Here is a 12,673-nt window from a genome sequence, read left to right as displayed (position 1 = left end):
TGTCTAATGAGTTTCAATTGTTCTTACAGACAAAATGTATTATTTCTCAACAATCTTGCCTCTCTACCTCTCAACAAAATGGGGTAGCAGAACACAAGAACCGTCACCTTCTTGACATGGTTCGAGCTCTTTTGATCGAGTCTTCTGTTCCTTCTCAGTTCTAGTGTGAAGCCTATTCTACTGCTGTACATCTTATAAATTGGTTGCCCTCTCCCACTTTCAATAATGTCTCCCCATTTTATAAGCTCTTTGGTCAACATCTTACATATTCTCATCTACGACCTTTTGGATGTGTGTGTTTTGTTCATTTACAACCACATGAAAGAACAAAACTCACACCACAATCTGTTAAGTGTACCTTTATGGGATATGGTGGGACACAAACAGGATACGTCTGTTAAGATCCTAAGACACAACGTATTAGGATTTCTCGCAATGTCATAAGAAGCTGTTGTCCCTACTCCTGTGTTTTCTATCTTGCCTGAGTTTCATACAGAATTCTCTCAATACAAGCATGGTCTTGTGTATACTCATAGGCCTGCAGCTCCAATCACTGTTCCCGGTCCTTCTTGTTAGACGACTGTCCTTCCAAGCCTTTCTGATCCTCCAACTATGACATCAGATCCTTCATTAGATGATCTCTTGCCTCCTGTCACTCTTCATCGCTCTTCTCACGTGTTACTCGTTCACCAGATAGGTATGATTTTCCCTCCCATAGCTCTATGTTAGCTACTCTTAACTCGATTGTCATTCTTTCCTCATATAGACAGGCTATGGAACAAGAGTGTTGGCAACAGGCAATAAATGTATAATTTGAGGCCCTTGAGGCCAACCAAACTTGGGATACAATGCCATGTCCAGAGACTGTGAAACCCATTGGGAATAAATGGGTATATCCAGTGAAACTTAATTTCGATGGTTCTCTTGAGCGCTATAAAGCTCGGTTGGTTGCCTTGGGTAATCATTAGGAGTATGGGATGACTATGATGAAACTTTTGCTCTCATGGCTAAAATGACCATTGTTCGCCTCTTATTATCACTTGTTGCTTCTCAGTCTTGGCCTTTATATCAAATGGATGTAAAGAATGCATTCTTACATGGAAATCTTCAAGAAGATATTTATATGAAACTTCCATCTGGTATACCACTCTCTTTGGTTGACTCTGTATGTAAACTCAAATGCTCTCTATATGGTCTTAAGCAAGCTCCTTGAGCATAGTTTGACAAGTTCCGCTGCACTCTTCTGGATTTCTTCTTCATTCAAAGTCAGTATGATACTTCTCTTCTTGCACAAAAGCCCTGTTGGCATCCTCTTGTTGTTTGTTTATGTGGATGATATTATTATCTCTGGATCTTATTACACTCATATTCAAAAACTTCAACAGCATCTTCACTCAATTTTTCATATGAAGGATTTTGGTCATCTCGCTTATTTTCTTAGCTTAGAAGTTCATACAACAAAGCATGGTATCTTCTTAAATCAACATAAGTATACTCAGGACTTGATTAAGTTAGCTGATTTATCTGATGCTCCTCAACTGATATTCCATTGGAACTTAATGTTAAGTATCGAAAAGACGAATGGGATATTATTCCAGACCCTACTTTGTATCGAAAGATGGTAGGTAGTCTCATATATCTCACTATCACACGTCCGAATATTTTATTCGCAGTTCATACTGTTAGCAGATTTATAGACACCCCTCGTCATCATCACTTGGTCGTTGTTCATCGCATTGTTCGTTATCTTATTGGGACTCCTCATCGTGGTTTGTTCTTTCCTCATGGGATACCTCTTGAGCTCACCGCTTACTGTGATACTGATTGGGCTGGTTGTCCTGATCATCGTCGATCTACTACTGGGTGGTGTATCTTTCTGGGCAATGCTCTCATCTCTTGGAAATGTAAGAAGCAGGACTGTGTCTCTAAGTCCTCCACTGAAATTGTTATTGCGCTGTGTCCACTGCATGTTCTGAGATTGTATGGTTGCGTGGTATTCTTGTAGAACTTGGTGTTTCACAATCACATCCTACCTCCCCCCCCCCCCCCCCCCCATGGTGACAATACTAGTGCTATTCAGATTGTGGTCAATCCTGTGTATCATTAACACAGCAAACATATTAACGTTGATTGTCATTACATTCGGGATGTCTATGAGTCTAAACTCATTGATCTTCCTCATGTTTCCACTACTCAGCAGATTGCAGGCTTTTTCACCAAATCTCTTACTCACCTCCGTCATAATTTTCTTGTGAGCAAATTGATGCTAGTGGACTTACCATCATCAATTTAAGGGGGGGAGGGGGGGGGCGGGGGTTATTAGAGGAAATTAGGCAAATTGGTTTATTTTATTACCTTGTATAGTACACAAAATCAGGGATTAATTCCCTTGTATAATTTCCATATATAATCATGTACTATTCTATAAATGAGAAATTATCGAGCAAAATTGGCATACACATCATATACATTGAAGATTATTATTATTATTATTTTGAAGTGTGTAATTGATGCTTTGAATCAGTTATCAGCAATATAGTTGCCTGTTGCCATCATCTTTCTTCCCCTGTATACATAAGTGGTGAAATAATTACTTTCGTGAAATTACAACTTTCACTGATACAAGCATATGCAAGTAGATAGCTAGTTACAAGGCCTGCTAATGGATTTCCATACGGCCTCTTAACTATTTTGCTATATTATTTATTGCATTTAGTCCAACTAAAGCTTTGTGTTTAACATGTTAAAACTAGATAGAAATGAACAAAATAACTAACAAATTTTGTCACACGTCTCCTTTTGTTTAATCTTCTGAAGTTCTATACAATCTAACATACAAAACATAATTGCGTACAACTCTAAATAGTACCAATCCCCAGACTTGTATTTATTACACTATCAAATAATACATGATACTCAGCCATCAAATACTTGGACAAATTCCTGCAAGAACGATGCCTTATTTATTCAAGGCAGACAAATGCAACTGATATCCCAAACTACCTAAGAACGGAGGAATAATCACGTGTGCAGGGTCCTTTTCCAAATCAATGGAGCCAACCCAAGCCTGACAGTGTAATGGCAATTAATTGGCCCTTGAATAGCCATCACGATTTTAGGTACTCGAATACTAAATATTATTGTTTTAATGAAAGATAAATGGAAAAAGGAAATAGAAAAAAAATTTAAACACACAACATTTTTCCAAAATGAATTATTTTTGCCTGTGAGCAATGTAATTTGCCATGGCAATCAGTGGAGCAGCTTTTTTTTGGATCAAATCCAATAAGCTATTCTTTAGCATCTCTTTTCAATTTCTCAGCAAACTCTCTTGATTTCTCAATGCCAATCAACTTTGTATAAGGAAGTTTATTAGCAACTAAATCCTTCCCTGCTGTTTTCCCCAGTTCTTGAGAAGATTTGGTTACATCAAGAATATCATCCATCACCTGAAACAACAATCCAGCACATCTCGAATACTTTCTCAACCTTTCGATTTCCTCATCAAACGCACCCCCTAGAATTGCTCCTATGATGGCAGAAGCCTCTAACGCGGCTGCAGTCTTATGAAGATGAATGTACTCAAGTTTTTCAAATCCCATATCAGATTGATCTTGACTTCCAGATTCCAAATCAGCCACCTGCCCAGCTACCAGCCCTTCTGGTCCAATCAATCTAGCCAATTCACCAATAACAAGAAGAATTTTCTCCGGTCTTATCCCCTACTGTGGTGGTTGCTATGTGCTCAAATGCACGCGTAATAAGCGCGCAGCCTGCTAATACAGTGACATATTCACCAAAAACCTTGTGGTTTGAAGGCTTCCCTCGGCGAAGATCATCATTATCCATACAAGGAAAGTCGTCGTGCATCAAACACGTAGCGTGCACAATCTCCAATGCGCACGCGGATGGCATAGCTATGGATTCATTGCCACCAGCAAGCTCACATGAGGCAATGCAAACTATGGGGCAGATCTGTTTGCCACCAGAGAGAAGAGAGTAAGGCATTGCTTCATGGATCTTGGTTGGATTTCTTAGTGGAACAACAGCACCTAATGCCATATTCACAGCATTGATCTTTTGAAGCATATAGGCCCTAAGGTTAAATCTAGTTTGATCGCCATCAAGCTTCGTTGGGTTAGAAACAGATGAATAGGAAATGAATCGATTTTCTGGATTGGGGAACAAGAAAGATTTGAACTTCCCCTTCAAAGGATGAAACAATTTATTGGAACTTAATCTTAGCGGAACTATGAATTTCATCTCTTTCCTTCTGGATTACACTGTTTATTCTTGTATTTGCCAAGAATTTAGCTGAACACTAGATCAGTAAGGATTATTTGAAAAATTGCAGTGTCAACTAATTGTGAAGATTTCGAGTATGAACAAGAATGGGATGCACGGAAACATCTCGATAGCGTCTTCATTTTGAAGAAGTTTCAAAAATCGGAACTTTTTGGACACTAATATTTTCTTTGGGTTTTGCTACACTAACACATGGGATGATATAGAGGATGACCGAATACAATGGGGTTGACATTTATTAATTCATATGAGACCCACGCGTAAAATATGAAGGTCAGATCACCCTTTCTGTCAAGCAATTCAGTCACTTCAACTTTATTCATATTTTTTTTTCTGTATTGAAAATTGTAAACTCTACCGACAATTTATGAAAGTTTTAAGTAGCTTCTAGTCAAAATATTTGGTAACTTTCCCCAAAAAAATTAATAGAAAGTTTCATTTTTGACATAAAAAGAAGAACTATTAGGCTAGATTTTAACCCGAAACCTAATTTTATCATTTATTTTTGTTGGCCTACACTGTTCAAATTCCATATCCAGTAGAAGAATTCATATTACCTTCGAAGAATTCGAAAAGCTGAATGAACAATTATTTTTTTCCAAGTTTGATTGAAAGCACACAAAAAAATAAGCATTCCATTTATACTTTGAATCTTTTATTTTTCTTATATAGCAGTAAAATGGGAAAAATATACAACTACTAGAGTCATATCTTAAGTAATTTACTAAATCTTCATTATTACCTGATTTGTAAAGTTAAAACTAATCTTCCTTATTTTTGTATAGTATATTTTATATATAGAGTTTCGGATAATTTTCCCCAATAAAATACTTCCAGCATAAATTTTGTGACGAGGCCAATTTTGAAGGTCAAAGAGGGATATAACATTAAAGTGTGCGCAATTTGTTTTTCTCTGTATTAGAGTTCAAACTTCAGCTCAAGCTCCAGCTCGTCATGTGCTGAACATGGTATAACTAATCTTGGTGCCAATTGTATCGACGCTAGATGTCATTTAGTTGTCATACAACTGCAGTGGTTATTTAGATAGTTAGTTAGATTCCTTTTGTATTTATATAGACGAAACAAACTTAGTTATTACCAAGAGTGTTGCTCCCCAAGCCCTACTTCATTTGGTGAGCCCTCCATTTGGATCATTTGTAAACAAACACATTGTGATATTTGACTACTCGAAAATGAAAGATTGAGACGTAAAATTCAGATTTTGCATTCAAGAACTTTGATATTATTGCAACTCATCTTCAATTTGTAAACAAATAAACCGTGATATTTGACTACTCGAATATAACTTTTATTTTCTTTAGAAGCCACAAAGAAATACAGTAATGACAGATCAATTATTCGTATAGGCAATATAATTAGTCAAGGCAGTCAAGGGAGCAGCCTTTTCAGGATCAAATCCAACAAGCTGTTCTCGGGCCTCCCTGTTCAGTTTCTCAGCCAACTCTCTCGATTTCTCAATGCCAAGAAGCTTTGGATAGGTCATTTTATCAGCCAACAAATCTTTTTCGGCCGTCTTCCCCAATTTTTGAGAAGATTTTGTGACATCAAGAATGTCATCCACCACCTGAAACAAGAGCCCATTGCACAAACTTTCTCAACTTAACAATTTCTTCATCATTTGCACCACCTGAAATGGCACTAAGGACCACTGATGCCTCTAATAAAACTGCAGTTTTGTGTATATGAATGTATTCCAAATGCTCTAATCCCACGTCAGATAATCCCTCTGAGAATATATCAACTATCTGTCTAGCCACTAGTCCTCCCGATCCAACACACTTTGCCAATTCACCTACCATTCTCACCATCCTATCTAAAGACACCCCTTTTGTTGCAGTTGCCATGTGCTCAAAGGCAAATGAAAGAAGTGCATCACCAGCCAAAACAGCCACATTTTTACCAAACACTTAGTGATTTGTGGCTTCCCTCTCCGCAAATCATCATTATCCATGCATGGAAGATCATCATGAATCAAAGACATGGTGTGTATCATTTCTACAGCACAGGCTGCAGGCATAGCAGTGGATTCATCCCTACCCACAAGCACACACACTGCTCAATATACAGTAGAGGCCGAACCCTTTTGCCTCCGGCAAGAAGAGAATAACTCATGGACACATGAATTATCAAAGGCTCCTTCAACAAGACTGCATTTTCCAAAGCCATGTTTACAGAACTTGCTTTGTCAAACATGTAGGCATTGAAATCGAAAGTGGCTATTGGATTCACAAGACTCATTCTTGCTTGCTAACAAAATTATTACATAAAAATTTGCTTTATCCTGTAAGTGAAGTGTTCATGAATATCTCTAGGCTCTGTAGAGAGAATTATTAGAGTTCAAACTTTAGCTCCAGCTTGTCATGTGCTTAACATGTTGAAACTAATCTTGGCTTTAATTGTATAGATGCTCCATGTCCATTAGTTTTCATACAGCTTTAATAGTTAGTAAGGACAATCATTTAACAAAGTTCAAAAGAAAGGAAGGCCAGTTTCAAATATTGTGGATACACTGGTCATGCTGTGTACATGAACATGTGAAATGTTTATTCGTTGACTGGTCCAGTTCAGTCCAATATCACACATCAAACGCAGGTAATAAAGAAATCCCACTGCTTCTATTTCAGGTATGTGTCACATTCATATATGTGGTTCGCAATGGATGTGTGGCATCGACCCTTCCATTCCAATCCATATACAAACTTTTCTCGGGGAAAAGGCACATGGGGACGTCTTTGGCGACTTAGGCACGTCAGTGAATTCTTTTCTAGGTACCATTACATGCCCACTACCTTTAACGTTTTCAATGAACTTACTCAACCTTTCAATCTCCTCATCAGATGCGCCTGTTGGATATTGGTTAAATAAATTGAGAATTGAAAATCGATTAAAGTTCGTATCGAATTCGGCCAAATACTCAAAAGCTCGACTCAATCCGTTTAGGCAAAATTGTTTGCCACTTCGCCTCTTCGGGGCGCACAAACGGGGATCGACCTGACCGGTCAGGTCGTGAGGGTCGAGGGGGCAGCGCCCCTCGTAGGGGGTCGGGGGCAACGCCCCCGAAAGAGAATTTCCATTTCTCTGCATGTATTGAAGGGTATATTTGGCATTTCGAAAACCAATATCGGATGAATGAGAAATTACGAAAAAGGCCTCAACCATTAGTGAATAGACACCTTTTCATAAGGGTGCATTGTTTGGAAAGGGTGCATGGTTTGGCCTCAACCATTTCGTCCACACCCCTTCATGGTCTATAAATAGGACCCTTTGGGTGTCCTATTCCTCACAGTTTGATATGCAAAAACGTCTCTCATCCTCTCTTCTATCCAAAATCAAAATCATTTCATTTATTTTGATTTTCTTTCATTTCATCTGTGGAGTACATAAGCCTACATTTGGTTAGTTGTACTTGTATTTTGGAGTGCTACAAACACAAGTGTAGCCGTTGTATCTTGGGAGTCGATTGCCGAAATCCGTAGGCACCGTTGCGGGGCAAATTCGACTTAAGGACAAAGAGTCCAACTCTTGCCTCGGCTTTGTCACCATCATTATACTTATTTCGGCGTCACTATTCACAAAATTCTTCCAACAGCGCCCTCTAGAATTGCTTGTTATATATTTATACTATAAATATAAAATGTGAAAGAAATAATCAAATTAGATGAAATGTCCAAGTGGTGAAAAATGTGACATTTGTATGAGACGTCGAGGGTTCAAGTCACTCCCCACGCTATTAAATAAAAAAAATTATTTTATTTATTTTCAAAATTATTTAACGGGTCAAACTAGCCAATATTTTCTGACCATTTTTTGTAGAAACTCACTATTCACAGTCATTAAAATACCCACTACCTACAGTCATTAAGATTCTGCATTATTCTCTGATTACATTCAGTTTGCCTATATAAACCCATGTCTCGTTTTGCGAAAAACACACAAAAAAAACACAAAATCATCTTGCACGAAATGTTCTTTCTCATATTCTGAATTTTTTATACTCGGGTTTTTACATATATTATGTAATACAATTGAGAGTTCTGAAAAAACATTCGTGATTGCTGTACAAGTGGTTTATGATCGTTGTATCTTGGGAGTAATTTTCCACAGAGGTCACAGCAGTTATCGATGGGCAATTTCATATTAGGGTATCGTGCTGTCATGAGACTCGATTGGACGATAAGTTTTATTTCTGCATTTTACTGTCATGCACGTTATTGCAACTGATTTTTTTTCCAACATTGCTCCCGCAATAGCAGAAGCCTCTAACGCGGCTGTAGTCTTATGAAAATGAATGTACTCAAGTTTTTCAAATCCCATATCAGATTGATCTTGACCTCCAGATTCCAAATCATCCACCTGCCCAACTACCAACCCTTCTAGTCCAATCAGTCTAGCCAATTCACCAATAACACGAAGAATTTTCTCCAATTTTACCCCTACTATGGTGGTTACTATGTGCTCAAATGCATGCACACGTAACTAGTGCGCAGCCAGCTAATACAATGACATATTCACCAAAAACCTTGTGGTTTGAAGGCTTCCATCGACGAAGATCATCACTATCCGTACAAGAAAGGTAGTCGTGCATCAAACACGCAGCGTGCACCATCTCCAACGCGCACGCGGATGGCATAGCTATGGATTCGTTGCCATCAACAACTCAGAGGAGGCAATGTTAGTTTTTTTTCTTCGATGAGCATCTGGATGTGGTCCACATTTTCCATCATTTTAGGGACGTGAATAACTGCTAAAATCATGTCCCAATTGCATCAATTTAGGGACGTGAATAATTGCCAAAATCATGCCCCAATTGTCTCCCCACGTTTGCGTTTGGTTGAGAATGGTTCTATGATGGATTGAGCCTATACAAATACAGTTTCTTCCACCGGTTGGGTCCCTAAGCCTTCCAATCCCATAGATTAAGACATATGCCATCTAGTCGAGATTGAGTGAGGTTTAGGAGCACCTAAATCTGATAATAAAGTGTATGACAGTGGCAATGGTGGGAGGTATTTTTTCGGTTCCATTTTATTCCGCATTTGATCTATATGCCCTTTCGGACCATATAAGCATGTTTAGATCATTAAGATATTACTTACAGTTGGTATCAGAGCCTTATTTACCTCTGCCTTGCTCGTTTTTGTTCTCTGCAAATTCCAAAAATTTTACAGTGTTCATGAAATTTTGGGTTAGACTTCAAATCCGTGTTTTGATGGAAATAAAATTAGGAATCATTGAGAAATTGGATATGACATTTTGGGATTTAAAACAGAAATTTTGGTGTCTCGAATGCATAGAAAGCCTTGAATTTTTATTGGAGTCGGATCCGGGTCAAAATGACCCGGCTAGAGGAAGAAGACGACCTTTTAGAATTCAAAAAAAAAAAAAAAAAAAAAAAAAAAAAAAAAAAAAAAAGCTGAAAGATGGCACACATGACTGCATATTTGCAGACTTGCAATGAGTTTTATTATTATATATATAAACATGGATATTGGAAAGAGACAGGCCGAAAGTGTTGACTTGCAGTTTGGCCTTCAATCCTGTCTCTTTCGTTGCCAATTATTCAAGTGCAGAATGAATTTTTTGGTTTGACCATTAGTTTCCAGCATGTGTGGCCCAAATTGTTAAATATAGATTCAAATGTTTTGGCTAGTGCCACGTGTAGTGATCCAAACTGCAATTATAATACACAAAGGGGTTGCAAATTCATTCTCCGTTTCAAATTTTCAATTAATAGGCCGAATTGCTCATGACAAACTTGCAGTGACCATTTTCAAACATTCTATTATATTATAATTTTTGGATTATTTCTTCGTATATATATCTGCATCATTGGTTGCAACGCCTAGAATTGAAACCCAATAATAAATGGTGTGGTCCTGCAGTGTATTCCAACCACTATAGATTTGGGGCAATTAATTTTTGAAAAGATGACAGGTGCCATCTAAGTGGCTGAATGTTTAGAACCTGTTTATTGTAGATGGCTTTGGTTTTTATGTGCTAAAATTATTTATTTTGTTAATTTGTATGTATAATTTTATCGCTTTGTTAAACATGCAATATTAAGTTAAATAATTTAGTACATTAAAATTTAGTTTTTGTGCTTATATTGCTTATGGGTTTGTGCAATTTATATGAGCATATTTTGTGCATTAATTTAATGTCGAGTGAACCATATAATTTTAATTAATTAGGGAGTAGTCACAGCATCCTTAATTATGCAAAATTATATATTAAAGTATAGGATCACATATTGAGTAAAGACATTAATTGTGGTTGATCATATTTAATGTAGTAAATTTTATCCCACAGGGATTTTGTTTATATTTATATGATCAACTAAGATAAATTATTAAATCACTTTCCTAATTACCCACAGGAATTAGGAATTGAAGCATGATTTTACATTGGTAAAATGTGATTTGATAATTTTATCATAAAGTTTATACATAGATTTAATTGAGTAGGACTTTAGCCCACAGGCAAGTTCTATGTCACTATATTCATATTTTGAAACATGATTTTACATTGGTAAAACGTGATTTGAAAATTTTATGATAAGGTATAATTGAATATGTTTGAATTAAAAATTTAGTCCACAGCCAATTTTTATGTCATTATATTCAATTTTAGGATGACTTACATTGGTAAAAAATAATCCACCCAATAAAAGCCTCAATTTTAAGATAAGTATTATGCAACTTCACAATCTGCGAATTTTTCTGATATTAAATGTGATGTTCCCGAATTAAATGGTAATAACTATAAAGTCTAGAAGGAGAGAATTCTCCTCCATTTGGGATGGATAGATATTGATTATGCCATTAGGAAAGACGAACCAAAAATCACTCCAATCAGCACTCCAGATGAAATCGCTCTTTATGAACGATGGGAACGATCCAATCGTCTTAGTGTGACGTCCATAAAGACCAAGATTTTTGCTGGTATTCGTGGTTCTGTCGAAGAGCATAATAATGTTAAGGCATTGCTGAAAGCTATTGATGAGCAGTTTGAGACTTTAGATAAATCACTTGCCAGCACCCTAGTTATGAAGTTTTCATCCATGAGGATCACTACTATGAGAGGTGAGCGTGAGCACATCATGCAAATGAGGGACATTACGGCTCAATTAAAAGCACTTTCATGTTTGAGTCTTTCCCTGTGCACTATATTTTGAACACCCTTCTACATCAATATAGACCCTTCAAGATATCATATAACACACATAAGGATAAGTGGTCAATTAATGAACTTCTGACTATGTGTGTTTTTAGGAAAAAGGGAGACTGACAATGAAATGGGTGAAAGTGCTTTGATGACAATACAAGGAAATGACGAAAAATAAGCCAAAAGGAAATGGAAAGGTAAAATACCTCCCCAAGGTGGAATTAAAAATGAATTCAAATGTTTCTTTTACAAAAGGAAGGAACACATGAAGAAAGATTACACCAAGTTCCAAAATGGCTTGAGAATAAAAGATAAACCAATCTCATTTGTCTGTTATGAATCTAATATGGTTGACGTTATTTATAACACATGGTGGATTGATTATGGTTCTACAATCCCTATTTCGAATACCTTACAAGGTATGCGATACCTAAGAAAACCAGTAGAAGGTGAGCAATGCACTTATTTAGGAAACAAGATGAGCTCACATATGGAGGTTGTTAGAACATGCATTTTAGTCTTAATCAGTGATTTTATTTTGAATTTAGAAAAGACATTTTATATTCCAAATTTTTCTACGAACTTGATTTCAATTTCAAGACTTGTATCTTTAGGTTATTCCTTTAATTTCTCAAGAAAAAAAAAAGATCTTTCAATTTATTTTATAAATCTGATCTTATTGGGAATTGTACATTGTCTGATTATCTTTTCTCTATTAATTTGTAAAATAATACTACTTACAATGCTATGCATGTTCACACTGATATGAAACAATGTGTTATGAATGAAGATTCCTCTATGTTGTGGCATCGAAGATTAGGACATATCTCCATAGAAAGGGTTAAAAAATTAGTAGATGAAATAGTACTTAATACTTTGGATTTTACTGATTTCGATACTTGTATGGACTGCATTAAGAGAAAGTAGACCAACAAGTCCAAGGAAAGGTGCCAAGAGGAGTACATACATATTAGAGATCATACATTCAGCTATTTGTAGTCCAAATATGGACTCGTATGGTCCAAAATACTTCATCTCTTTCATTGATGATTACTCACAATACATATATATCTACTTGCGTCGTAACATGGATGAAGCACTAGATGCCTTTAAGAGGCCGAAGTAGAGAAATAATGTGGAAAGCAAATTAAGATCGTGAGAACAGATAGAGGTGGAGATGGAC

At 36.7% G+C, this 12,673-nt stretch overlaps 2 protein-coding genes and 2 pseudogenes across 2 annotated transcripts; 1 reads left to right on the top strand and 3 right to left on the bottom strand.

Moving 5' to 3' along the window:
- The first annotated feature begins 1,271 nt into the window (after positions 1-1,271).
- On the top strand, positions 1,272-2,293 carry LOC111400236 (uncharacterized mitochondrial protein AtMg00810-like). The gene is made up of 3 exons (XM_023027663.1): positions 1,272-1,566; positions 1,674-2,001; positions 2,113-2,293. Exons 1-3 carry the CDS (start codon positions 1,272-1,274, stop codon positions 2,291-2,293), a joined length of 804 nt encoding a protein of 267 aa, XP_022883431.1.
- Positions 2,294-2,817: 524 nt separating this feature from the next.
- Positions 2,818-4,384, bottom strand: LOC111401069 (annotated as a pseudogene).
- Positions 4,385-5,593: 1,209 nt separating this feature from the next.
- LOC111402624 lies at positions 5,594-6,669 on the bottom strand (annotated as a pseudogene).
- Positions 6,670-6,963: 294 nt separating this feature from the next.
- LOC111400235 (geranylgeranyl pyrophosphate synthase, chloroplastic-like) lies at positions 6,964-9,258 on the bottom strand. Its single transcript, XM_023027662.1, has 5 exons — positions 9,198-9,258; positions 8,846-8,958; positions 8,524-8,802; positions 8,148-8,175; positions 6,964-7,169 (listed from the first exon to the last, which is right to left on the bottom strand). Exons 1-5 carry the CDS (start codon positions 9,256-9,258, stop codon positions 6,964-6,966), a joined length of 687 nt encoding a protein of 228 aa, XP_022883430.1.
- Between the last annotated feature and the right edge of the window lie 3,415 nt (positions 9,259-12,673).

Source organism: Olea europaea, chromosome 10 (assembly GCF_002742605.1).
Source record: "Olea europaea var. sylvestris chromosome 10, O_europaea_v1, whole genome shotgun sequence".
NCBI lineage: Eukaryota > Viridiplantae > Streptophyta > Magnoliopsida > Lamiales > Oleaceae > Olea > Olea europaea.
The sequence above is the reverse complement of the archived record's forward strand: the minus strand, read 5'-3'. Positions and strand labels throughout refer to the sequence as shown.